The 27,997-nt window shown below is 51.9% G+C and overlaps 1 protein-coding gene across 2 annotated transcripts; it reads right to left on the bottom strand.

Annotated features, from left to right (window-relative positions):
* Nucleotides 1-499: 499 nt before the first annotated feature.
* Nucleotides 500-27,771, bottom strand: SGF29 (SAGA complex associated factor 29). Of its 2 annotated transcripts, none has more exons than XM_078851048.1 (10): nt 27,381-27,771; nt 26,708-26,787; nt 26,082-26,157; nt 3,253-3,325; nt 3,105-3,169; nt 2,569-2,698; nt 2,336-2,482; nt 1,513-1,548; nt 1,261-1,423; nt 500-681 (listed from the first exon to the last, which is right to left on the bottom strand). In XM_078851048.1, exons 1-10 carry the CDS (start codon nt 27,529-27,531, stop codon nt 565-567), a joined length of 1,038 nt encoding a protein of 345 aa, XP_078707174.1. In that variant the 5' UTR covers nt 27,532-27,771; the 3' UTR covers nt 500-564. The 2 variants fall into 2 exon arrangements, with proteins under 2 accessions (XP_078707174.1, XP_073202513.2); XM_073346412.2 differs by lacking the exon at nt 27,381-27,771 and adding an exon at nt 27,048-27,215.
* Nucleotides 27,772-27,997: the final 226 nt, after the last annotated feature.

Below are 27,997 nucleotides of genomic sequence, written 5' to 3'. Positions count from 1 at the left end.
GCTGGGACCTGGCACTGCCCAGTGCTGAAGGGCCGGACACAATGGGGGCTGGGGCAGGGCCCAAGGAGGCCAAGACCCTGATATAGGGCATGTGGGGTGACCTGGCGTTAACCCAACGTCGTGGGTAGGAAACGAGACAAAAGGCCTGGCCCGGTCTGCCAGGAGATGGGGGCACAGGCTGGCACCCACTCGAGGGCACATTGACCACATGGGGGGCTGGTACCAGGCGGGTCCCAGCTCTCCAGACTGGCCTGGGGGTGGGAAATACCCAGGGCTCAATTTGTAATGAAAGATGGGCTGGGGCTCACGGAACGTTTTTACTTTCATAACCGAACCGCCGGGGCTCTGAACCGCCGGGCCCGGGGGTGCCGGGGCTGTGAACCGCCGGGCCCGGAGGCTCTGCTGGAACATGCTGACTTGCCCTGACTCCGTGGGGCGCGGTTCCCTCGGCCCCAAGCCAGGGGTGGCGTCGGCACTGGCATGAACCACAGCAGAGTGCAATGGGGGGGCGGAGAAGCCTTTATTATACTCACAGGTCCCCCCCCAAGCTCCGCCCCCACCGCCTCACTTCTTCTTGGTCTCCTTACAGGCCACCACGTATCTCTGGGCCACGTTGAGGGGCGGGGAGTAGCCGTCCGCGTAGGACGTGTCCTCGAAGAGCACCGAGTAATCATCCTGGGGCTGGAGAGAGGCAGCGTGAGGGGGCTGGAGCTCTTCCCCACCCCAGCCACCCCTCGCCTTGGGGAGGGTGGGAGCCGGCACCCCCCACAGGGGACAGGCCCCGCGTCCCAGTCCCTGACCCCCCTGAGCCAGCAGGTCCCCACCCTGGGGCTGGATGGGAGCCGGCACCCCCAGAGGGGACAGGCCTCGAGTCCCATTCTCTGCCCCCCTGAGCCAGCCAGTCCCCGCCCTGGGGCCGGATCAGAGCTGGCGCCCCCCAAAAGGGGACAGGCCCCACATCCCAGTCCCTGCCCCGGGGCCGGATCAGAGCCGGCACCCCCCCCAAAGGGGACAGGCCCCACGTCCCATTTCTTGTCCCCCTGAACCAGCCAGTCCCTGCCCTGAGGCTGGATCACAGCCAGTGCCCCCCACAGGGGATAGGCCCCACGTCCCATTCCCTGCCCCACTGAGCCAGCCAGTCCCCGCCCTGGGCTGGATGGGTGTGGGTAGCTCTTAGCAGGGAAAGGCCCCCATCCCATGCCCCCTCCGTGAGCCAGCCAGTCTCGCACCAGTGCCCCCGAGAGGGGAAGGGCCCCTTACCCGCTGGGGTGGGGCGTGGATCAGGGCCCGGTAGAAGCAGGTGGTCTGGGGATACAGCGCCAACACCAGCTGGTCCTTCTGGAACAGCGCCTCGGGGTCTGTCTCAGGGTTCGCCTTCCACTGGGGCAACGGGATGATGCGGCGGCGGCTCAGGGTGTGACGCCTGGCGGGGGAGACAGGGTGAGACAGGGACCCCCCGCTCCGGACGAGAGAGCCTCCCCCTCCCCTCTCCGTTCCTCTCCTCTCACTTACTCTTTGCCTTCTTCATCGATATCATCCACCTCGTACCTGCAAAGAGAGGAGATGGCCTGAGGAGATAGGCAAGGGGAGGACCTAAAGCTGCAGAACCATAGAGCCATCTCCACTGAGCGGCTAGAGAGGCATTCCTATGCAGCTCTTAATGGAGAACCATAGAGCCATCTCCTTTGAGTGGCTAGAGAGTTTCTATGCCCTTACAGTTGCAATACCATAGAGCCATCTCCGTTAAGTCCCTAAATAAGCATTCCCATGTTATCCTATGACTTGACCACTCCAGCACCACAGAGCCATCACCCTCGGGCAGCTAGAGAGGAGCCTCCATTCCTCTGAAGTTGTAGAACCAGCGTCACACCGGCTGCAAAGTTGGAAAGGGGTTTCTATGCTACCAAGACAGCGGAAACCATAGGGATGCCATCCTGCAGCGTCTAGAGAGGCGTTTCCACCTCCCTAAGGTTAGAGAGCCATAGAGTTACCATTCTGAAGTGGCAAGAGAATGGGACTTAAGTCCAAAAGATTGCAGGATCATAGAGCCATCTCCCTTGAGCGCCTAGACTGCATTTCTATGCCCCAAAGACTGGGTGACTATAGCTTACAGCACTTGATTGGCCAGAGAAATGTTTGTCCCCTCCTGCTCCAGAGCCAGCTCCCTTGAGACATGAGCCAAGGGATCAACACAGGATTGTCTGGTACCCCTTGTTGCCCAGCTCCATGGCTGGATGCCCCAAGGTAGCTGCAGCTGCGGGGGGCTGACTTCCACGGCATTGCCATTGGCTCCGGCCCCCCGGCGGTCCCCAGGGGACCCACACCCGGTGCTCACTTGTTGGTGGCGTGGCTGTAGCTCACCACTTCGGCCAAGATCCATTGCTCGTCCCCGTCCACGGCCTTGACACGAGCGGCCACCTTGTCCCCCGGCTTGGCCACGTAATCGCTGGCAGCGGGGATAGCGCCGCAGAGTGGGGGTGGCCTGTGGGGAGAGGAGGGTGAGGTTAGCTCAGGTGTGGGGCCAGAATCCCAGCCCAGGCTGCCCTGTGCCACCCCAGCGACACTCACTTGTCCCCAGGCTTGCCGATCCACAGGGGCAGCGTCATTGCTGACTGCTGGAGGAGGGTCATGAGGACGCCCCGGCGCATGGTCTTGCGGGGTGGCTCTGACTCGTTGTAGAGCCCGGCAATCTTGGCGGCTGTGGGTGGGGGAGAAAGTGGGGTGAGCCCCATAGAGCTAGGGGGAGCCCCTCCTTCCTGCCCCCCAGGACTTGGACACAGACACTGACCCCATTGCAGACACATTGAGCCTGTGTTCACATGCCACCCAGCCCACATTGCCACACGCACCCTGGGCGTCCCACATCTCCCATTCACCCCATTTATGAGACTGCAGGCCCCGGATCCCCGACCCCAGCACGCCGAAGCAGAGACACCCAGCCCCAGGGGATCATGGGCATTCCCGTCCTCCTTAGAGACATTCCATTGTCCTAGCCCCAAGGGATGATGAGAGTTCCTGCTCATACCAAATGCTGAGTGTCCCCAGTGTGGGGCTGGACCCCATGGCCTATTCTGGGGAAAGGCACAGGGCGGGGGGACACTCACCAATGCGCCGCTCTTCCAGAATGGATTTGATCTCCGCAATCTTGTCCAGCGCCTTGCGTAGGATGCTGGGGGTGAGAGGACAGACAGGGGTGAGCAGTGGGGCGGGGTCATCGGCAGCTGCAGGGGGCGGGAAGGAGGGGGCACTCACTTGCACTCAGCCTCCGCGTCAGCTTTGGCAGTTGTGTAGAGTCCACGAAGCTTGGTCCGGTAATACGGGGAGACTGCAGGAGATGGGGGTGTTAGAACCCAGGAGTCCTGGCTCTCAGCCCCCCCGCTCTAACCCACCAGACCCAAGAGCTATCGACTGAAGTATAGAAACTTCAGGGTGTTTGACTATGTCCCTCACGTTGCGTATGTGGATAAAATGTGTCGTTTGATGACAAAATGGATAATGGGGGCAGTGGCTGAAGGTGACCGTGGATAACTGTCCGGTCCGATGCCAGGAGCAGCTGTTATGGGTAATTACAGGGGAGGCGAAGGCAGCCGTGAGGTGAAAACCATCCACAGGTTTAGAGGCTGGGAAACTGCCCTTGAATGAAGGGCCCATGGAGGACGCAAGTCGCAGGGGAAGGGAAACCCCCCAGGCACCCAGGGTAAGAGGGAGGAGGGGATTGGAAGGAAACCCAACCCCAACTCTGATAAAACTCCAGGGGACCCAGAGGTTAAAGCCCCTACATCTGCCACCACTGGGGGACTCCTGGCCAGAGAAAACCACACTGCCCCAGACTTGAGGAAACCCCACGATTCGCACCCCAACCTGCCACAGGGCACATCGCAGCACTGCCCAGAGGCAACTAGAGCAGGGGGATCTCTTCGTGCGCTAGATCAGAACCACCAGGCTGGGTCAGACCAAGAGTCCCTCTAGCCCAGCGTCCCGTCTGCCAATGCCAGGGGCCCCAGAGGGAAGGCACAGAACAGGGAATCATTGAGTGATCCATCCCGTCGTCCACTCCCAGCTTCTGGCAGTCAGAGGTTTAGGGACACCCAGAGGAGGGGGCTGCATCCCTGCCCGGCCTGGCTAATAGCCAGAGATGGATCCATCCTCCAGGAACTTAGCTAGTTCTTTTTTGAACCCCGTTATAGTTTTGGCCCTCACAACATCCCCTAGCACAGAGTTCCCCAGGCTGTCTGGGCGTTGGGTGAAGAAATGCTTCCTTGTGTTTGTGTTAAACCTGCTGCTGATTAATGTCATTGGGTGACCCCGAGTTCTTGTGTTATGAAAAGGAGTAAATAACACTTCCTGATTCACTCTCTCCACACCAGCCATGATTTTATAGAGCAGTCGTTTTAACCTCTCCTCATATGGAAGCTGTTCCATATCACTACATTTTTGTTGCCCTTCTCTGTACGTTTTCCCATGATATCTTCTTGAGATGTGGCAACCAGAACTGCATGCATTATTCAAGATGTGGGCGTACCATGGATTTTTAGAGAGGCAATATAATATTTTCTATGTTATAATCTATCCCTTTCCTAAAGATTCCCAACATTCTGTGTGCTGTTTTCTCGGCCGCTGCGCACTGAGGGGATGTTTGCAGAGAACTCTCCACACTGACGCCAAGATCTCTTTCTGGAGTGGTAACAGCTCATTCAGACCCCATCATTGTATATGTAGAGTTGAGATGATGTTTTCCAATGTGCATCACTTTGCATTTTCAACATTGAATTTCATCTGCCATTTTGTTGCCCAGTCACCCAGTTTGGCAAGATCCCTTTGTAGCTCTCCGCGGTCTGCCTGGGACTTACCTATCTTGAGTGACTTTTTATCATCTGTAAACTTTGTCACCTCCGTGTTTACCCCTTTTCCCAGATCATTTACAAATATGTTGAGCAGTGCTGGGCCCAGGACCGACCCCTGCGGGACCCCACTATTCATCTCTCTCCCCTGTGGAGACTGAGCATTTATTCCTGCCCTTTCTCTCCCGTGTTTTAACCAGTTACTGATCCATGAGAGGCCCTCCCCTCTCATCTCTTGACTGCTCACTTTGCTTCAGAGCCTTTGATGAGGGACCTCGTCAAAGGCTTTCTGAAAGTCCAGGTACGCTATATCCACTGGGTCCCCTTTGTCCACACACTTTTTGACCCCCTCAAAGAACGCTAATAGATTGGTGAGGCCTGAGTTCCTTTTACAAAAGCCACGTTGACTCTTTCCCAACAAATGGTGTTCATCTCTGTGTCTGAGAATTCTGTTCTTTACCAGCGTTTCAACCCATTTGCCTGGTATGGCAGTCAGGCTCACAGGCCTGTAATTGCTGGGATCGCCTCTTAAAAATCAGTGTTTCATCAGCTGCCCTCCAGTCGCCTGGTCCAGAGGCTGATCTGAGTGATGGGTCACAGACCACAGTTAGCAGTTCTGCAATTGCACATCTGAGTTCCTTCAGAACCCTTGGGTGATACCATCTGGTCCTGGTGACTGACTACTGTTTAATTTATCCATTTGTTCCAAAACCTCCCCTACTGACACCTTAATCTGGGACCGTTCCTCAGATCTGTCACCTAAAATGAATGGCTCAGGTGTGGGAAGCTCCCTCACATCCCCTGCAGCAAAGAAGATGCAATGGCCTTATCGTCCTTGAGTGCTCCTTTAGCACCTCCATCACCCAGCGGCTCCACTGATTGTTTGGCAGACTTCCTGCTTCTGAGGGACTTAGTTTTTATGACTTTTGCTAGTTGCTCTTCAATTTCTTTTTTTTTTTTGCCTGCCTAATTATACAAAATCTTGACTTGCCAAAGTTTCTGCTCCTTTCCATTTTCCTCAGTAGGATCTAACTTCCAATTTTTAAAGGATGCCTTTTTGCCTCTAACTGCTTCTTTTATTCCATTGTTTAGTTATGGTGGTAGTTTTTGCTCTGTTGTTCTTTTTAAATTTGAGGTACACATTTAATTTGTGCCTCTATTATGGTGTGTTTAAAATGTTTCCACGCAGCTTGCCGGCATTTCACTCCTGTGACTGTTCCTTTTAATTTCCATGTAACTTCCTCATTCTGTGTAGTTCTCCTTTAATAAGTTAAATGCTACTGTGGTGGGCTTCTTTGTATTCCGACCTCCCACCCCAAAGAATATTAAATGTAATTACACGTTGATCCCTACTGCCATGCGGTTCATCTCTACTGGACCAGATCCTGTGCTCCACTTAGCACTAAATCAAGAATTGCCTCTCCTCTTGGGGGTTCCAGGACCAGCTGCTCCAAGAAGCCGGCATTACGGGTGTCTAGAACAAGCCGTGAGGGGTAGTGAAGAATTGATGAAGAGGGCTATGATAAATGGCACATATTGTAAGGGCTGGAGGGATACCGCACCCCAAATCACTTTGGTCAAAGAAAGTTTGGGAAGGGAGAAATATAGGTAAAAGCTTACAAATATTAGCTCTGGCCAAATTCTTTGTATCTGTACTTTTGGCCACAGTTTACCTGGGGTGTGAGGACTTTCAAGGGGTATTATTCTGGGCATTAGGAATCTGCTTCCCACTCATGTTTTGTTAGGTAAGGATATTACGTCTAAGCAGGTTAATATCAGAACTCACAGCCAGGAGTCTGGCTCTGCCTCAACTGGCTTATCTGTGGCCAGCAGGGAAGGCTGCGGGGAGAGAAACACGCTCAGGCCTTTGCCAGCAGAACGTAATCGTTCGTCCCCAGAGGAGGGTTTGGAGAGTCCGTTGCTTTGCCAGAGTCGGATCTTAACCGAGTGAGACTCCAAGGGAGTTTATGGAGGCTCATCCAGGGAGAGGAAGGTGGCTCAGAATATCGCCTCCGTCAGGGAAGGAGAGGGGAGGGCTTTTCATGGTTTGTTGTGTGTAGGGAAAAAGAGGCACCCTGCTAAGGTTTGCAAGTAGGTGTTGGGCTGGCGAAGGGCAGGCCTGAGTTGCTACACGTGGCTCATGACTGCCCCTGTGCTGGACACGGAGGCGTGGAGAGAACCCGTGAGAGGCTCAAATGAGGCTCCTGGCCTTGTGTCTGAGCCTGAAAATCACGGTACGAGTCGTGTCAGAAGCGTCAGCGGATACAGATCCTGCGTGGAACCTCTGCAGCCGCTGCCTACCGCTAAGGAGGTGTTTGCCAGAAGGTCTGGGGACATTGTAGGACCCCTACCCAGGCCTCCCAGGAATGGAAAGAAACAGACTGGGAGTCGTGGGTGCTGCCACAGGGACCCGGAAGCCCCAGTTCTGTCTGATATAGAAGCTGAAACTGTGGCTACTGCCCGGTTCACCATTTTTAGCCGACTTGGTTTCCCCAGGGAAATCTTGTTGGACCGGGGAGCAAATTTCATGTCCGAAGTTTTCAAAAAGTGACGGGTGTTGAGCCGAGTGAGGAATGTGAAAGCTGCCTCCCATCGCCCAGTGACTAACCGTTTGGTAGAAAGATTCCATGGGGCACTGAAGTCTATGTGGGGGCTGTACGTTACAGCGTGAGAGAATGATTGGGGTGTTGATCCCTGATTTGTTATTTGGGTACAGGAGTGTCCCCCGAGAGTCTACGGGATTTGCCCCCTTTTATCTCGGTGATGCTGACAGGCCAGCTCAGGTCAATAGGTCAATTCACTTGTGTGTGAACACCGAACAAATGCTATGTGAACTAATTCACTCAAATGTTCATTTAGTGCAAAGGGAATGTGAATGCTATTGTCTTCATGTATCTATCACCTGTTGATTGCTATCCATTACATTATGTATACCCCTGTACTTAATTAACCCTACAGCCAAAGCGTGTGTTAGTACTGAGATGCCAATGTACTTGACAGGTGAACTTCATGAAAACTAAGGCAGGATCGTTGTGGGCTATTCCATTTCCATTTACACAGGGCCTAGCCCGATAATGACGTTTTCCCACCAAACGCGAGCCTTGGAAATGTAAACGAAGAAGGTTGCTAACTGCAAAGCAAGGGCCCTTGAGTTCTCGATGGGAATTCACAGACTCAGTCTGCATTCCTCACGCACCGCCAGCAAAGGAAGGCCCATGTGGATACAGAACCTCTCAGCTAGCTTTTTGGGTGAAGATGACATAAAAGAGGATTCAAGGGAAGATCCCTGTGAGTGGCCAAACAGTTGGGAGATGAAGGAAGCCTTCCACATGCAAGACACAGATCCCCAAAGTTAGTCTGGGTAACCCTGAGAGACTCATGGGAAAGTCCCAGATCACCACATCTCTGCTACCACTTTGGACTTACAAACCTGGGCTCACCTATTAGTGTATTTTATCTGCCTTAACCTCTCAATTGCTCATTTCCTTTTCTGAGCCAATAAACCCTTAGTTAGTTTAGTAGAGAAATCGGCTGCCAGCGCTCTCTCTGGTGTGAGATCGAGAGTATCCGCTGGGGTGAGTGACTGACTCTTTGGGGCTGCGAGTGAGCTAATGTGTTCTGATATTGGTATAGCGACCAGTACCACCAAGTCCAGCACGTCTGGGTGGTAAGATGTCCTTAAGGGGACTGTCCATGGCTCCATGGTAATGGTAGTGATCCAGTGGCGCACAGTTGTCCATGGCTGGGTGAAATCTAATGACAGAACCACACCCCCAGCTTGGGGGGCCTGCCCTGTTTTCTGACTGGAGAGTGGCACTCGCAGCTGTGAGCCACTCCAGCCAGCGGGACAGTTGGCGTAGTTGGCAAGAGTGACATCCACGCTTAAAGCTCAGAACCCAGTGCTAGGTAAAATGCACATTTGATATTGGTAGTTTTAAGGGTTAAGGATTAGTCACAATGGGTGAATCACAGTCATACAAGGATCTTGACAGAAAAGACCTTGAGCAGTTGTGTTCTTCCTTTAAGAAGAAAAACTCAGATCAGGACTGTCAGCTATGCTCATGGAATTTGACCAAAGAGCAGGGTCTCAGCCCCCTCCCCCAGGAAACGATGGTGGAATTCCAGATCAAGGAGGAGGAGGGGAAACTGAGGAAAGAGCCCACCGGATGCGAATGGAGCAGCTGGAAGCTGAGAGCAATGCGCATGGGCTGCAGCTGGAAATTCTAGAGAAGCGAAAGGAACAGCTTCCGCCAATGGGTACCATCCCCTCTCAACAGCAGGGAGAGGGAGAAAGCCTGCCTGTGAGTCTGACAGCACTGAGGAATTTGTATCCACCTTTGAGAGACTATGTGATAGCCATAAGATTTCTGGGCATAAATGGATGCCAATCCTCTTACCCAAACTGGCTGGAAAAGCCAGGCAAGTCTTTAATGAAATGGAGGTGGATGATGCTATGATATACAGGAAGTTTAAAGAAACTGTACTGAAAATGTTTAAGATCACCCCGGAGTCCTATCGCTTGACGTTTAGAAATCTTAAAATGTCTGACAATATCACTCATGTGGCATGAGTGCGTAAGCTGCGTAGCTTTGTGGCAATATGGATAACTGGGGCAGGGGCGGATGGTCGCTATGACAAGCTGCTTGATTCGATGGCACAAGAGCAGTTATTGCGGGTAGTCACTGATGAGGTATAAAAGTGGCAGCCGTCTGTGACAAAAAACCTTCCACCACTTTGGAGGCAGCAGAACTTGGTGATGAATAAGTTGAATCAAGGGCTTGGGAAGGGTTACTCCTCTGCTCCCCAGGTTAAAAGGGATGAGGGGTCTAGGGGAAACCTAACTCCAACTTTGTTAAAAAACCTCTTACACTAAGGGAAGGCAGGCTCTGCCAACAGTGTGGGGCTCTTGGTCATAGAAAACCAAATTGCCCACAACCTGCACCCACAATCCCCATCATACATGCCAGTGCTCCCACTGTGAGCGCTAATGCTGCCCCTGGGATCCCAGAGGAAGTTGTAGAAGAGAACAGCCCCATAACCTGTATTGGGACTGAGTCTGGGGACGGTACCAAGGAGTTCGTTAAGAGTGTGAAAGTGAATGGCATTGAGTGTGCCGGGTGGCGGGACATGACCTCCCAAGTTACTTTGGATAAGGAAAGTTTTGTGAGGGAGGAGGACAGACAGCGAGGCAAAGGTCTGAATATTTTGGCTTTGGCTGAATTTTCTGTGACCGGGCCTCTGGCTAAAGTCCACCTCGAGGGGGAAGGGTTTAAGGGTGATGATGTGGTTGGCATTAGGAATTTGCTGCCAGCTGATATTTTAATAGGTAATAACATTGTAAGCAGGTGAATGTTATAACCAGTTCCCAAGTAAAGTGTGGGTCGGATAGACCTGCTTTGTCTGCGGGCAGCAGGGAAGGCTGGCAAGGGGAGGGAAGTGCCTTCAAGCCTTTGTCTGTTGAGAACAGCAGCTTGCCAACTGAGGTGGGATTTGAAAATTCTTGTGTTGTGCCAGAATCTGCTCCGGGCATAAGTAAAAAACAAAAAGATTTTGTATCTGCTCAGCAATCTGATCCTCCTTTGGAACAAGAGCAGGCTGCAGCTCAGAGTGGCACCCCAGCCGGGGAAGGAAGGGGGAGATTTCTTATGCAAGAAGATTTGTTGTTTAGGGAAGCTCCTACAGGGAAGAAAAGGCATCCTGGTGAAATCTGCAAGCAAACAGTTGTGCTGGAATGACACAGGAGAGAATTGCTTCAGGTAGCCCTTGATGGCCCATTTGTGGGACAGTCAGGAGTGGAGAAAACCTGTGACAGGCTAAGGAATTTCTACTGGCCTCCTATGTTTCAGACAGTGGCAGATTATTGCAAAAGCTGTGATTTGTGTCAGAAGCATAAGGGTTTAAAGGGACCACTGCAGCTTTCGCCCATTATTAAGAGGGGGTTTCCCAGAACGTCTGTCGATACTGTGGGCTCTCTCACTACACCTTCCGGGGGGGAAAGAAATATATACTTGGTGTGGTGGATTTTGCCACCAGGTATCCTGAAGCCACTGAAGTATCTAAGAGTGAAGCTGAAACTGGGGCTACAGCTTTATTTACCATTTTCAGCAGGGCAGATTTTCCCAGAGCATTCCTGATAGGCCATGGTGCAAACTTTTTGTCTGCTCTCTTTAGCATATAAAGGCTGCTCCCTTCCACCCCGAAACAAAGGGGCTTGTGGAAGGATTTAATGGAATTTTGAAAGCTATGCAAAGAATGTATGTTTCCAGGCAGGAGAACAACTGGCACGTTTTGCTCCTGTTTCTTAAGAACAGCCATACTGGGTCAGACCAAAGGTCCATCTACCCCAGTATCTTGTCTTCTGACAGCGGCCAATGCCAGGTGCCCCAGAGGGAATGAACAGAACAAGGAATCATCAAGTGGTCCATCCCCTGTGCCCATGGCCAGCTTCTGGCAAACAGAAGCTAGGGACACCCTCTCTGCCCAGCCTGGCTAACAGCCACTGAAGGACCTATCCTCCATGAACTTATCTAGTTCTTTTTTGAAGCCTGTTATAGTCTTGGCTTCACAACATCCTCTGGCAAAGAGTTCCACAGGTTGACTGTGCATTGGGTGAAGAAATACTGCCTTTTGTTTGTTGTAAACCTCCTGCCTATTAATTTAATTTGGTGACCCCTAGTTCTTGTGTTATGAGAAGGAGTAAATAACACTTCCTTATCTACCTTCTCCACACCCGTCATGATTTTATAGCCTTCTACCATATCCCCCCTTAGTAGTCTCTTTTCCAAGATGAACAGTCCCAGTCTTATTAATGTCTCCTCATACAGCAGCCGTTCCACACCCTTAAACATTTTTGTTGCCCTTTTCTGAACTTTTTCCAATTCCAATGTATCTTTTTTTGAGAGGGAGCGATGAGATCTGCACAGTGTTCAAGGTGTGGGTGTATAATAGATTTATAGAGAGGCAATATGATATTTACTGTCGTGTTATCTATCCCTCTCCTAATGACTCCCAACATGCTGTTCGTGTCTATATGCGTACAGATGTGAACCCCAAGAACCTACCGGCTTTGCTCCCCTGCTTCTGTATGGGAGGCAGGTGAGGGGACCCCTCAATTTGATTCAAAGTGCTTGCGAACACAGTACAGAGGAAACAGGACAGCCAGTGAAGGAGAATATGCAGGTGGATGGATTTGGTGTGACAGGACCATAAGGAAAGTCCAGCGAGTCAGAAAGCTTAGTACAATTGGCCTACTGAGGAGAGGTCGTTTGGTATCGGTGATCTGGTGTTAACGCTGATGCCAGTGAGAAAAAACAAAAGGCAGGATTATTGGGAAGGACTTTTTGAGGTGACAGAGTGAATGAAGTCACATATGAGGTAAGGGAGCCCATGGGGAGAGGAGCTGTGCAAACAGTGGATATCAATAGGTTAAAAGCTTACCATGAAAGGGAGATGGCTATGAATGTGATCTGTTGTGCTGATGAGGAAACATTACTCACCCCTTTAATTGATCTGGGCATGGGGGGAGCCTCTGGAAAGCACTGAGTTGGGGGAGGGTTTAACTCCAGCCCCAAAGCAGGAAATGCGGGCCCCCAAAGCACCACAGGCAGGTATTTTCCAACCAGCCAGGTTTAAGGGCCAAGATCTTACAGGCTCTTTGAGCCTCGGGGCTCCGCCCAGCTCCTAGCAGAGCACACTGTGCTAGCAGGGACACCAGAAGCAGATCCAGGAGGAGGAGGAGGAGGAGGAAAGCATGCTGGAAGTGGGAGGTAATCCAGTCAAACAGCCCCATGGCGTCTCCTAGTGTGATGGTACCTAGAAAGGACTAAACCATGAGATTGTGTGTGGGGATTACAGGAACCTGAATGACAGGTTTCAGAGGAGCAGCCGTGTTAGTCTGTATTCGCAAAAAGAAAAGGAGTACTTGTGGCACCTTAGAGACTAACAAATTTATTTGTGCATAAGCTTTTGTGAGCTACATGATGAAGTGAGCTGTAGCTCACGAAAGCTTATGCTCAAATAAATTTGATAGTCTCTAAAGTGCCACAAGTCCTCCTGTTCTTTTTAGGAAACTGAATGTGATCACCCGGCCTGACCCATACCCACACCCTGAACAGAGGAGCTAAGGGACCTCCTGGGGTGCAAAGTTTATAAACACACTGGATTTGACTTGAAGGTATTGGTAGATTCCCTTAGATGCTGATGCCCAGAAAAAATCTGCTTTTCTAGTAGCATCTGGACTCTACGAGTTTAAGATTATGGCTTTTGGATTAATACATTCGGGGCTGCCTTTCAGCGGCTTGTCAGCGAGGTGCTGCAAGGGTAAACACACTTGCCTTGGCCCATATAGATGACTTGGCTATTTTCAGTGGCTCCTGGCATGACCACTTGAATCACGTGTCACACAGGCCGAGGGAAGCCAACCTTTCTGTCAAGGTCTCCAAGCTAGGCGCCGACTCCGTGGCCGCTCTGGGGCTGGAGCACCCCTGGGGAAAAAACAGTGGGTGCTAAGCACCCACCGGCAGCTCCCTTCAGGCTTCCCGCCCACCAGCAGACCCAATGGATCAGCACCTCCCCCTCCCTCTCAGCACCTTCTGTCCACCACAAACAACTGTTCCGGGAGGTGCAGGAGGCTGGGAGGGAGGGGCGAGGAGTGAGAATGTAGTGCGCTCAGGGGAGGGGGCAGAACTTGGCAGGAAGAGGTGGAGAGGGGGGAAAAGAGGTAGGGCAGGGGCGGAGTGGGAAGAGGCAGAGCAGGGGTGGGGCCTGGGGTCGAACAGCCCCTGGCACTTTGAAAACTCAGTGCCTGTGTCTCCAAGCTGTAAAGGTGTCCCACCTAGGACACAGGCTGGGCAGTGGGTTGGTTCGCCCCGATCCTCTACAGGTAGAGGCGATGTGGAGGTGGGCTGCCCCTCGAACCAAGTCCAATCCTGTGTGGGTCTGGCCAGCTATGACCAAAGGGGTTTCGTGACACTGTGGCCTCCCTGGGAGACCTTACAAAAGAGGGGAAGCCAGAGCGGGTGGCGTGGCTGGAGCCCGGTGAAAAAGGCTCCACAAGACAGAGGCTTTTTTTGGTCAGCCTGGAATTCAGGAAACTCTTCACACTGTGCACTGACGCTGTGAACCCTGGGTTAGGGGCACGGCTGCTGCCAGACGGGAGGGGGTAACAGGCACCCCACTCCCTACTAAAGCAAAAAGCTGACCCTCCACTCAGCAAAGCTATGCTGTGATCGTGGAGAAGTGCTAGGCTGCCACCTGGCTGCTCACAGTAAAATATGTCCTCTTTAAAGCACTCACAGCGCTTTGACAGGGCTGCACCAGCCAAGGGGACCAATTCAAGATGACGTCGTCGGAGTCTAGCAAGACAGGAATTTGACAGGGACATAATTCATATCCAGGGAAAGGAGAATATGGTTGAAGATGCCTTATCGAGAATGGGGAAACCTTGAGGTGCATCTGATGTGCTGACAGGCCGTATCAGGTCAGAGGAATAGGTCAATCCACTTGTGTGTGAACACCAAACAAATGCTATGTGAACTAATTCACTCAAATGTTCATTTAGTGCAAAGGGAATCAGAGTAGCAGCCGTGTTAGTCTGTATTCGCAAAAAGAAAAGGAGGACTTGTGGCACCTTAGAGACTAAGCTCTAATAAATTGGTTAGTCTCTAAGGTGCCACAAGTACTCCTTTTCTTTTTGCAAAGGGAATGTGAATGCTATTGTCTTCATGTATCTATCACCTGTTGATTGCTGTCCATTACATTATGTATACCCCTGTACTTAATTAACCCTACAGCCAAAGCGTGTGTTAGTACTGAGATGCCAATGTACTTGACAGGTGAACTTCATGAAAACTAAGGCAGGATCGTTGTGGGCTATTCCATTTCCATTTACACAGGGCCTAGCCCGATAATGACGTTTTCCCACCAAACGCGAGCCTTGGAAATGTAAACGAAGAAGGTTGCTAACTGCAAAGCAAGGGCCCTTGAGTTCTCGATGGGAATTCACAGACTCAGTCTGCATTCCTCACGCACCGCCAGCAAAGGAAGGCCCACGTGGGTACAGAACCTCTCAGCTAGCTTTTTGGGTGAAGATGACATAAAAGAGGATTCAAGGGAAGATCCTTCATCTCCCAACTGTTTGGCCACTCACAGGGAAGCCTTCCACATGCAAGACACAGATCCCCAAAGTTAGTCTGGGTAACCCTGAGAGACCCATGGGAAAGTCCCAGATCACCACATCTCTGCTACCACTTTGGACTTACAAACCTGGGCTCACCTATTAGTGTATTTTATCTGCCTTAACCTCTCAATCGCTCATTTCCTTTTCTGAGCCAATAAACCCTTAGTTAGTTTAGTAGAGAAATCGGCTGCCAGCGCTCTCTCTGGTGTGAGATCGAGAGTATCCGCTGGGGTGAGTGACTGACTCTTTGGGGCTGCGAGTGAGCTAATGTGTTCTGATATTGGTATAGCGACCAGTACCACCAAGTCCAGCATGTCTGGGTGGTAAGATGTCCCTAAGGGGACTGTCCATGGCTCCATGGTAATGGTAACGTTCTGATCCAGTGGCGCACAGTTGTCCATGGCTGGGTGAAATCTAATGACAGAACCACACCCCCAGCTTGGGGGGCCTGCCCTGTTTTCTGACAGTCTGACCGGAGATGGGTACTCGCAGCTGAGAGTCACTCCAGACAGCGGGAAAATCTCTTTTATGGGACAAAGGCAAGGGGACCTCGAAGTTTCATGGGAGGCTCGTGGGAAGGTAGCACGGAGGAGACAGGAAGGTCCGTGAGAAGCCAGTCACACTTTTTCAAGAAAACATGAAGGCTATGAAGGACCTGGTAGAGTGGCCTGACAGGCAGGCTGCAGCCAGGCCACGTGGTGCTCGTGTTTATTCCAGGGAGGAAGAAGGAGATACAGGACTGCTGGGAGTGACCTTTCGAGGTGATAGAGAGAGTGAATGAAGTCACTTGATGCATGGACACCCCACAGCAGGGAAGCTGTGCAAACAGCACCTGGCAATGGGATGAAAGGCAGATGGGGAAGAACCTGACTTGCTGGACTGGTGAGGGAGCCTTTACTGCCCCTTTAATGGATCTGGCCAGTGGGGATAAGGAGGAGACTACTCTGGAGAGCGCGGAGATCTGGAATGGTTTGCACCCAACCCAAAAGCAGGAGATGCTGGCCCCTTTGATATACCACAGGCAGGGATTCTCCGGGCAGCCAGGTGTAACTAACCAAACAGGGGGCTCCATCAGAGTCCAAGGGCCCTGCCCCCACCCAAGCATCACCAGATAAAGAAACAGAGCTTAAGACGGTTAAAGAAAACTTGGTTGGACAGCATTCTGTCTGGCAAGGAACCACTTCTCAACAGCTGAGAGTGTGAAATCTCTCCTTCTATTCTTTTGCCACTTCTCTATTGTGGCTAGTTGAGGAGCCACCCTCCTTGCTAAATGGGTAGTGGGACGAGGCCCGTGCCCATGGGGAGGGATGGTTCTGTGAGGACAGCAGGATCAGGCCCAGACAAGCAGGCAAGCAACCGATAGAGATTGGAAAAAGTTCTGGGCATAGTGACAGGAGTAAGGGAAGAAGCACATGCTGGCACCGTAATCCGTGGAATGGTGATAACTGGGCCGATGCAGGTGTCACTTTGGGAGATAAGTGATTTAAGGACAGAGTTAGAAGTTCACACTACAGAGTTGTGGGGGGAGGGGGAAGAATTAAGCAGTTGAACTTTGTGGAAATGTTAAAGAGGGAAAGTGTTAGTTTGTGTGTGTATGGGGTGGGGGTGTGTGAAAAAACCTGGATTTGTGCTGGAAATGGCCCACTTTGATTATCATGCACATTGTAGGGAGAGTGGTCACTTTGTATGAGCTATTACCAGCAGGATAGTGAGTTTGTGTGTGTGGTTTTTGGGAGGGGGGTGAGAGAACCTGGATTTGTGCAGGAAATGGCCCAACTTGATTATCATGCACATTGTGTAAAGAGTTGTCACTTTGGATGGGCTATCACCAGCAGGAGAGTGAATTTGTGTGGGGGGGTGGAGGGTGAGAAAACCTGGATTTGTGCTGGAAATGGCCCACCTGATGATCACTTTAGATAAGCTATTACCAGCAGGACAGTGGGGTGAGAGGAGGTATTGTTTCATATTCTCTGTGTGTATATAAAGTCTGCTGCAGTTTCCACGATATGCATCCGATGAAGTGAGCTGTAGCTCACGAAAGCTCATGCTCAAATAAATTGGTTAGTCTCTAAGGTGCCACAAGTACTCCTTTTCTTGTTACAGGAAGAGAATTCTTGGTTTCTTTGCAGCCATTCTGAAGGAAAATGGGCTCTTTTCCCAAGGGAATGGTCTGTAAACAATCCATTGTAAATAACTACTGCAGGCAGAGCAACAATCTGATTTCAATTATTTGACTTTGAACAATTTAGTCATAATCACTAAAAGAACATAAGGGGTTTCCATTGAAACTTAACTGCCTCCAAATGTCTAAAAGGGAATGTAATCTGTTTACAGCTGTGAAACAATAACTGAAGCAGTGCAAGGGATGTTGAGAGAGAGAGAGAGAGTGTGAGTGTGTCTTTATTTGTTCTCTGTCTGGACGAGAGAGGGACCAGGCAGGAAAAAACATCTCCTAAAAAACTACCTGAAATGAGCATCTAAGATTACAAAAATTGTAAGTAAAGGCAAGGAAATGCGTTAGATTATCTTTGGTTTTAGTTTGTGAATTTTCCCTGTGAAAGAGGGAGTTTTATTCCTGTTTTTTGTATCTTTGAAGCTGAGCCTAGAGGGGAATCCTCTGTGTTTGAAATCTTTTCATTTACCCTGTAAAGTTATCTTCCATCCTGATTTTCCAGGTGTGATTCTTTTATCCCCCCCCAATAAAATTCTTCAAGAACCTGATTGATTTTCAGTGTCCTAAAAACCCAGGGGTTTGGTCTGTGCTCACATTGTAACCAACTGGTTAGTATATTATTCTCAAAACTCCCCAGAAAAGGGGGTGAAGGGGCTTGGGGAAATATTTTGGACAAACAGGGACCCCAAGTGGCCCTTTTTCTTGGATTTTTGTGTAAATCACTTGATGGTGGCAGCAATACTGTCCAAGGACAAGGAAAGGATTTGTGCCTTGGGGAAGTTTTAACCTAAGCTGGTAGAAATAAGCCTAGGGGGTCTGTCATGAGGGTCCCCATATCTGTATCCCAGAGTTCAGAGTGGGGAGGGAACCCTGACAAGGGGCTATGGAAACAATACAAGAAAAATGTGTCCTTTTGAAAAGATCAATGTTTCTATGTCAAAGACAAAGGAACCCAAAGATGTACGTTTGATACATTCACTGAACAGAAGTCAGCTGTTGTATATGCAGGAAGGGGATGTGTATGCGTTAGAAGTCATTGTCCAATAGTAGTAGTAGACAATAATAAATTGCATTTTATGACTTATTTAGTTAACAGATGTTTTTGCAATATTACCAAGATTAAAAGTTGTGATTTAGTGGACTATGTACCATGGAATATCAGGGTTGGAAGGGACCCCAGAAGGTCATCTAGTCCAACCCCCTGAATGGGGGTATGGTACCTGTATGGACTGTAAACTACTTGAAGCTTAAACCACGATTGTACCACAGTGTAAGGCCTGTAACCTCAGGCATGAATAGGACCATAAGAAAATTGCTGGTTCAGCCTATGTTACATTCGCGTTCACAAGATATTGCACAGACAGGAGAACAACCACACATCGAGGTACGACATGATAATACAGAAATCACCCGTGTACTGAAAACTACTGCAGATTCGGGACACCACTTCTGGGGGAACACACTATTCGGGTGGACACCTTCTGCAGCTGGTGTGCTACATATCATGGCTCACCCCATCGTGGTGATCACTGGAATCCAGCTGGCTTTGTTAGTGAGCATAGTAGCTGCGGCCTGCTGGATGAAGAGAGCTGCTCAGGGATACACGAAGCTGCCATCCAAGTCAAGGATGCAGGCCCACGCTCAGCAGGTCTGTGGGCTGGATTTCTGGAGAAGCAACGGCGGCTCTGAGAAAAGGGGCTTGAAGCGGGGGGGCAGGCGGCGGCTGTAAGGGCTGAGCCCTTTTTCTTCATAAGCGGCAGCAGCAGCCACAAGCTACGAGGCAGAAAGCCACAGCCTCACATTCCCTCCAAATCGCATCAAAACTGCGTAAGATCCGGCTGTTCAGAAGGCTCCCGGCTTAACAATACCCACCACCACCAGATAAAGCAGCAGACATTAAGATCCCTCAAGAAAACTTTGACAGCATTCTGTCTGGCAAGGAGCACCTTCTCAACAGTTATACTTCTAAACTGTCATGGGATAAGATAAGGGGGAAGGGCCTCTCACGGATCAGTGACTGGTTAAAAGACAGGAAACAAAGGGTAGGAATAAATGCTCAGTCTTCAGAATGGAGAGAGGTAAATAGTGAGGTCCCCCAGGGGTCTGTACTGGGCCCAGTCCTAGTCAATGTATTCATAAATGATCTGGAAAAAGGGGTAAACAGGGAGATGGCAAAATTTGCAGATGATTCAAAACTACTCAAGATTGCTGTCTGCCTGGGACTTAACTAAGAGCTACAAAGGGACTCACAAAACTGGGCGACTGGGCAACAAAATGGCAGATGAAATTCAATGCTGATAAATGCAAAGTAACGCACATTGGAAAACATCATCCTGACTATACATATAAAACGATGGAGTCTAAATTAGCTGTTACCACTCCAGAAAGAGATCTTGGTGTCATTGTGGAGAGTTCTCTGAGAACATCCACTTAGTGTGCAGCGGCAGTCAAAAAAGCAACCAGTATGTTAGGAACCATTAGGAAAGGGAGAGATAAGACGACATAAAATATCATGTTGCCTCTATATAAATCCATGGTACGCCCATACCTTGAATACTGCCTGCAGTTCTGATCCCCCCATCTCAAAAAAGATATATTGGAATTGGAAAAGGTGCAGAAAATGACAGCAAAAATGATCACGGGTACAGAACGGCTTCTGGAGAGATTAATCAGACTTCAGAGTAGCAGCCGTGTTAGTCTGTATTCACAAAAAAAAAAAAAACCAGACTGGGACTTTTCATCTCGGAAAAAGAGACCACTAAGGGGGATATGACCGTGGTCTATGAAATCATGACTGGTGTGGAGAGAGTGAATAAGGAAGTGTTATGTACTCCTTCTCGTAAAACATGAACTAGGGGTCACCCAATGACATTAACAGGCAGCAGGTTTAAAACAAACAAAAGGAAGAACCCATTGGGACTGGGACAGACCCAGCTGGATGGTGCGGAGACTGGCAAGGCCCGAGGGCCCTGAGACCTGCCTGTGCTGGCTTCAGATGTTCAATAAACTCATGTGTTACGCTGGCTGAGAGTCACTGCAGGCTGGAGATCGGGGGACTTCGCTCCCTCTGGGTGTGGGGGCCCCGAGCGAGTGGACTCCCTGAGGGTGCCCATGGCAAGAGACAAGCATGCTGAAGGCTCAGTGAGATGTGGTCCGAGGAGGTGGAGGGGGCAGCCCAGGGACCGTAGGCAGCTGAGAGCGCACGGCACCCGTGAGTCTATGACAGTTGCATAACTAATTTTGCAAGATTTAAAGTAGCTAAGGTGGTGGGGTATCATTGATGTGACAAGCTATACCTCAGGGGGAGTGCCCTGGAACCCCCATATTCTTCATTTAGATATAATTGCGATATTGCATATTAAGTAAGAACCATACCTCACATGGCAATCTCAACGCTTCTCAAACTGTTGGTTGTGACCCCAAAGTGGGTCGCGACCCTGTTTTAATGGGGTCCCCAAGGCTGGCGTTAGACTTGCTGGGGTCCGTGTCAAAGCCCAAGCCCCACCACTCAGGCCTAAAGCCAAAGCTCCAGGGCTTCAGCCCTGGGTGGCAGGGCTCAGGTTACAGGTCCCCCACCTGGGGTTGAAGCCCTTTGGGTTTAGCCCACCTGTGCCAGGCGGCTGGGCTTGGGTGGGCTTACGCTTTGGTCCCCTTCCTGTGGTCAGGTAGTAATTTTTGTTGCCAGGAGGGGGTCACGGTGCAATGAAGGTTGAGAACCCATTATCTAAATATGTGTATCATTAGTGCATATGAAATTATGAGACTGTATGGTATGGTTGTCACTGCCCAACTCACAGCATGGTTCAATCTCCCAGATATTAGATCCCCAAAGACAACAGCAAGGAAAGTAATCAGCGCCCGGGCGGGTGTCGAACAACCATCAACAACCATCATCCAGCAAGGGAGCTAGGATGCAGTGACCCACCTGCATGAGGCCACACCAGGGAGATTGCTCAACCTTGCCTGGAGACTCAGCAATGCCCCACAGACATGCCTGGACTTGTGCTCTCCAAGCACATGGACTAAGGCTATGAAACTGACACGGGGCCCCATTCTGGGCCTTCCTCCTTCTCCCACCTACGCTGCAAGCAACAAGGGCGCTCAGAAGACTGAAGACTCCAACAAGGGGGACAGGCCCAGGTTTCAAGGTTGAAACCTGCATATTATGAACTGTAACATCCAGTGGGGTGAGAAAACTGCTTGATCTAAATACTGCCGAGTGTCTTAAGATTTAGCTTGTGCGCTTATTTTGTTTTCTTTGGTAACTATCACTTAAAATCTATCTTTTACTGTTTATCTTTACCAGTGAGTTTGTATAAAGCGTGTGGTAAATCTGCTCAGGTTCGCAAAGGCTGGTGTACATCCACTTTCTATTGATAAAGTGGGGAACCAATTAATAAATCTGCATTGCTTGTCTTGAGCAGTGCAAGACGGTATATTCCTGAGGTACAAGTCTGGGAGCTGGGGGGATTTGGCTGGTGCCTTTCTCGGTGTGATTCATGAGTGGCTCTGGAAGCATTCATGCAATCTAGCTGGGCGTTGGGACTCCACATGCGGTTGTGCTGAGTGATCACAGCCTGGAGGGGTTTGCTGCTGGTCACTAGCAAGGCATTGTGAGAGACAGCCCAGACTGGAGAGAGTTCGGGGGCACAGCGGTCCCACAGTCCCAGGCTAGAGAGAGTTCAGGGGGCATAGCAGTCCCATGGGATCCCGTCACAATTGGGTAGAGAATTGTTTCGTAAGGGGATAGGATGGGTGAAAAACACTGCCTTATAGGACTTCAGTTTACAATTGGTGGTGAGGGTCTAGCTAAGCAGGACCCAAGTTTCACTGCATAAACTGGAGTCCAAAGAGAAGTTCTCCAGAACCAAGTCCAGGACACAGCCCCAAAGATCAGAGCTGCCAGATCTCAACACCTTACCAATCACACAGTGCAGGAAACTGGAGTCCCTGGATGATCTAATCCTGACTGGCCACCAAGGAAGGCCTGTCTGCGTTATTGGGAATGGTGCTCACTGTATGCGCCGCGTGTACATTCTGTTTTGGTAACAGTTAATAAACAGAGGTTAAGGATATTACTGTGTAAGGCTCTTTCACAAACCCTGTCATAAATATAAAGGGAAGGGTAAACCCCTTTGAAATCCCTCCTGGCCAGGGGAAAGCTCCTCTCACCTGTAAAGGGTTAAGAAGCTAAAGGTAACCTCACTGGCACCTCACCAAAATGACCAATGAGGAGACAAGATACTTTCAAAAGCTGGGAGGAGGGAGAGAAACAAAGGGTCTGTGTGTCTGTCTATATGCTGGTTTCTGCCGGGGATAGACCAGGAATGGAGTCTTAGAACTTTTAGTAAGTAATCTAGCTAGGTACGTGTTAGATTATGATTTCTTTAAATGGCTGAGAAAAGAATTGTGCTGAATAGAATAACTATTTCTGTCTGTGTATCTTTTTTGTAACTTAAGGTTTTGCCTAGAGGGGTTCTCTATGTTTTTGAATCTAGTTACCCTGTAAGATATCTATCATCCTGATTTTACAGGGGGGATTTCTTTATTTCTATTTACTTCTATTTTTATTAAAAGTCTTCTTGTAAGAAAACTGAATGCTTTTTCATTGTTCTCAGATCCAAGGGTCTGGGTCTGTAGTCACCTAGGCAAATTGGTGAGGCTTTTTACCAAACCTTGTCCAGGAAGTGGGGTGCAAGGTTTTGGGAAGTATTTTGGGGGGGAAAGATGCATCCAAACAGCTCTTCCCCAGTAACCAGTATTAGTTTGGTGGTGGTAGCGGCCAATCCAAGGACAACGGGTGGAATATTTTGTACCTTGGGGAAGTTTTGACCTAAGCTGGTAAAGATAAGCTTAGGAGGTTTTTCATGCAGGTCCCCACATCTGTACCCTAGAGTTCAGAGTGGGGGAGGAACCTTGACAAACCCGCAGAAGGGTACGCCCTGAGCTCTAGGAACGGGGTAAGGGTGGGTGCCTAAATTAACTGGGTTACGCATTGAACCCAGGGAAGGGTAAGGGTGGGTGCCCTAGAGCGTGCAGGTAATAGTGCCAAAGGGGCAACAAAAAGATGCATTCAGGAGGAGGTAGACCACACACCGGAACGGGGCGACTGAGTTGAAAAGCCCCTGGGCATCTCCAATGGTGAAGGTACCTAAAAAGCCTAAACCCATGACCTTGTGCGTGGATTTTGGAAGGGTAACTACCGTCACCTGACCTGACCCGTACTCCACATCCTCGATAAAGGGCCTACTGGATCTAACGGGAGGTGCAAAATTCAGAAGCACTCTGGATTTGCCTCAAGTGTATTGGCAAATTCCCTTTTGGGTGCTTCCCAGAGTCGGCTTTTGGAGTGGAGCCCGGCCTGTAGGAGTTTAGGGTTATGCCTTCTGGGTTAATTAATGTGGGAGCCACCTTCTGGAGGCTTGTCAAGGAGGTGCTGCAAGGATCACAGACCTTCTCCAGGTCCTATGTCGATGACTTGGCTATGTTTAGGGACTCCTGGCCGGACCCTCTGATCCATGTGGGAATTGTACTGCAAAGGCTTAGAGAGGCCAGGTGTCCACATGCAAGCCAGGGGCCACAGAGGTACCTCACCTAGGACACAGGGTGGGCAGTGGGCTTGGTTGCAACATCTAGAAGATAATAATGTGATAAATAACAGTCAGCACGGATTTGTCAAAAACAAACTGTGTCAGACCAACCGGACAGCTTTCTTTGACAGGGTAACAAGCCTTGGGGGGGGGGGGGGCAGTAGATGTGGTGTATCTTGACTTTAGCGAAGCTTTTGATACTGTCGGGCATGACTGTCTCATAAACAAACTAGGGAAATGAAACCTAGATGGAGCTACTATAAGGTGGGTGCAAAAAATGATTGGAAAACCATTCCCAGAGAGCAGCTATCGGTGGTTCACAGTCATGCTGGAAGGGCATAACGAGTAGGGTCCTGCAGGGATCGGTTCTGGGTCCGGTTCTGTTCAATATCTTTGTCAAGGATTTAGATAATGGCATGGAGAAGACACTTATAAAGTTTGCGGACGATACCAAGCTGGGAGGGGTTGCAAGTGCTTTGGAGGATAGGATTAAAATTCAAAATAATTTTGAACAAACTGGAGAAATGGCCTGAAGTAATTAGGATGAAATTCAATCAGGACCAATGCAAAGTCCTCCACTTAGGAAGGAACAATCCGTTGCACCCATACAGAATGGGCAATGAGGGCCTAGGCAGGAGCGCTGCGGAAAGGGATCTGGGGGTCACAGTGGATCACAAGCTAAATATGAGTCAACAGGGTAACGCTGTTGCAAAAAAAGCAAACCTCATTCTGTATTAGCAGGAGTGTTGTAAGCAAGACACGAGAAATAATTCTTCTCTTCTACTCCGCACTGATTAGGCCTCAACTGGAGTACTGTGTCCAGTTCTGGGCACCACATTTCAGGAAGGATGTGGATAAATTGGAGAGAATCCAAATAAGAGCAACAAAAATGATTCAAGGTCTAGAAAACGTGAGCTATGAGGGAAGATTGAAAACACGGGGTTTGTTTAGTCTGGAGAAGAGAAGACTGAGAGGGGCCATGAGAACAGTTTTCAAGTACGTAAAAGGTTGTTAAAGGGAGGAGGAAGAAAAATTATTTTTCTTAACCTCGGAGGATAGGACAAGAAGCAACGGGCTTAAATTGCAGCAAGGGCGGTTTAGGTTGGACATTAGGAAAAACTTCCGACCTGTCCGGGCGGTTGAGCACTGGAATAAATTGCCCAGGGAGGTTGTGGAGTCTCCATCACTGGGGAGTTTTAAGAGCAGGTAGGACAAACACCTGTCGGGGGTGGTCTAGATAATTAGTCCTGCCACGAGTGCAGGGGACTGGACTAGATACCTCACCAGGTCCCTTCCAGTTCTGTGATTCTATGACCCTTTGAAGGCAGGCCAGCTCCATTGGGAGCTGGCCTTCCCCATGAACCAAGACGCAGGTCCAATCCCTTCCTGGTCTGGCCAGCTATTACCAGAGGTTTGTGAGGCGGTTTAGTGAAAGTGTAACAGAGCACCGAACCAAAGGGACCAACCAGGAGGTTACGCTGGCGCTGAGTCTGCAGCAGTCGGATGTGGAAACAGGCCACGCCAAGGGGAAACGAACTGTAGCGGCAGACAGGGCCCGGGGCGTATTCAGGAGGGTCAGTGACACCCCTTCCCACACCAGTTTTGCACTGGGGGTGTGGTGGGGGCACGGCAGGTGCCAGCTCAGCCACGGTCCCCATGTCGCAACTGAACACTGACAAACGCCCAGCTGGGGTCAGTCTGGTTCTGGGGGTTAACGAGGACAGGTGTTTGGCCTTGGGTAGCACCAACGGCCATGCAGAGCCTGCTTCTCATAGGAACCTCTGTCACCTTTGGGAACTTCTGACTGGCACTTGTATGTGTGTGGCCCAGTGGTACTTGGGGAGTAACTCCCTGCTTTCCTTCCCTGCTTAATAAATCGTAGGTGGCTTGTTGTAGGACTGGCTACAAGCGTTGTCTTTGGGGTGAGATCTAAGGTGCAACTGACCTGGGGTGAGTGAGGACAGGGAGTAACTGGCTCGTTGCTGTGATTCGGGGACAGACTGGAGCACCCTAAGAGGCTGTCCGTGACTCCATGGCAAGGCTGTTTCGATGCCGGAGGAGCTTATAGTCAATACTTGGTTGGTGAAATGTTAAGTACAGAACTCACAGTGCCTTTGAGGTTTGGGCCCTGGTTCTTAACAGTCTGCCCTCAGAGTGGTACCCATGCTCAAGTCACTGCAGACCAGCCTGACAGGCAGGAGTCCTGGCTCCCAGTCCCCTCTTCTGACTCATTAGACCCACTCTCACCCCAGAGCCTGGGAAAGAACCCAGGAGTCCTGGCTCCCAGTCCCCACACTCACTCTTGTTTTCTGTCTGCATCCGCTCATGTGTTTTCTGGATGTTGACTAGGTTGTGCTCGCTCCGCGACCGCTCCTCCTGGGGGCACAGAGGGAAGGGGATAAGGGGTGGGGTCCTGTGGCTCCCTGTCACAGAGAAGGGGCAGGTGGCCCAAGGCCCACCTCCAACCAAACGAGACGGTTCCCCTAAGATGACTCCCTCATCCCAGTGACCTCTGAGGCTGCCCAGTCAATCCCAGAGAAAAACAAGAAGGCATCCCACTTCTGGAAGCCCCGGGGCGGGCTGGGGAGGGCCCCCGGGCGCCCGCCGGCCCCGGGGCGGGCTGGGGAGGGCCCCCGGGCGCCCGCCGGCCCCGGGGCGGGCTGGGGAGGGCCCCCGGGCGCCCGCCGGCCCCGGGGCGGGCTGGGGAGGGCCCCCGGGCGCCCGCCGGCCCCGGGGCGGGCTGGGGAGGGCCCCCGGGCGCCCGCCGGCCCCGGGGCGGGCTGGGGGAGGGCCCCCGGGCGCCCGCCGGCCCCGGGGCGGGCTGGGGAGGGCCCCCGGGCGCCCGCCGGCCCCGGGCGGGCTGGGGAGGGCCCCCGGGCGCCCGCCGGCCCCGGGGCGGGCTGGGGAGGGCCCGGGGCCACATTACCTGTGTCTGTTTGATGAGCTGGTGCAGCTCCCCCAGGAGCTCCGCGATGCGCGAGTCAGCCGACACCAGAGCCATGGTGGCTACAAGGGAACGAGAGAATTAGCCACTGGAGTAGCCCCCCCTCGCCACCCACTATAGAAACTACCCCCAAATCTCAGCCCCTCCCATGATCCTCGGGGGGGGAGGGAGGGGAGGGGACTGATGGAAGCTGCAAGAATGCCCTGGGCAGGAGAAGGCAGAGAAGAAGACGCCCCCGGCGGGCCCTGGGGCCAGGGCAGGAGCGGGGGGGGGGCGACACCCCCGGCTGGCCCTGGGGCCGGAATTGTACCCCCCCACCTACCACGCATGCGCAGCTGCAAGTGAGGGAAGAACTCCCGCCTTTTTCGCCTCCCAAAGGCGCATGCGCAGCTCAAGCAGCTTGAGGCGCCTTTCCTAACGTGCAAGGGGCCCAGCCCGTGACGCACGCGGACATTCCGTCTCGCGCCAATCCCGCCACCTGGGGCGCATGCGCATTCTCCATGCCACGGCGTGCTTTGCTTCCGGCGCATGCGCGCTGTCTGATTTACATGCCGCCCTCCCGCCCCCCGCGGCGGCCGCGGCCTCTGCCTACGAAATCCCCGAGGTCGACCGCTCCCGTGGCCGGGGTCCCGCACCCGCCGCAGGGGCACCGTACCGAGGCCGGACGAGGACCCTGGGAGGTGCTGACGACAGCGCTGAGGCTCCGGGGCGGTGCAAGGTGAAAGGCACGCACTACGCATGCTCGCGGTAGTGCGGCGCCTCATGGGACGTGTAGTTTCCAGGCGTGCGAGGGGATTCCGACGCATGCGCCTTTGTCTCCCCGCGTGAGGGGCGAGATGGGAACGAGGGCGCGTTGCCTCTTGGGGTTTGTAGTTCACACCGCCAGGGCCGCGGCTGCGCACGGTTCAAAAAGGCGCCTGCCAGGCCCTGGGCGCCATCGCCTGCTGGAGCACGTGACCCGCCCGGTCCCAGGGCCTGGCCCCGCCCCGTCGGGGGGTCGAGTGACCGGCCGCGTCATGCTCAGTCCGGGGGGGGGCAGCGCGGGGGGCTCTGTGCCCGGGGGGGGGGGACTGCGGGGCCCTGGCTCTGGGGGGGGGCAGCGCACGGGGGCGCCTGGCTCGGGGGGGGGCGGGGACTGCGGGGCCCTGGCTCGGGGGGGGGCGGGGACTGCGGGGCCCTAGCGCGGGGGGGGCGGCGCGGGGGGCTCTGTGCCCGGGGGGGGGACCGCGGGGCCCTGGCGGGGGGGGGGCGCGGGGGGCTCTGTGCCCGGGG

Source organism: Lepidochelys kempii, unplaced genomic scaffold (assembly GCF_965140285.1).
Source record: "Lepidochelys kempii isolate rLepKem1 unplaced genomic scaffold, rLepKem1.hap1 scaffold_245, whole genome shotgun sequence".
Taxonomy (NCBI): domain Eukaryota; kingdom Metazoa; phylum Chordata; order Testudines; family Cheloniidae; genus Lepidochelys; species Lepidochelys kempii.
Note: the sequence above shows the minus strand (reverse complement) of the source record. Positions and strands in the feature narration are given on the sequence as shown.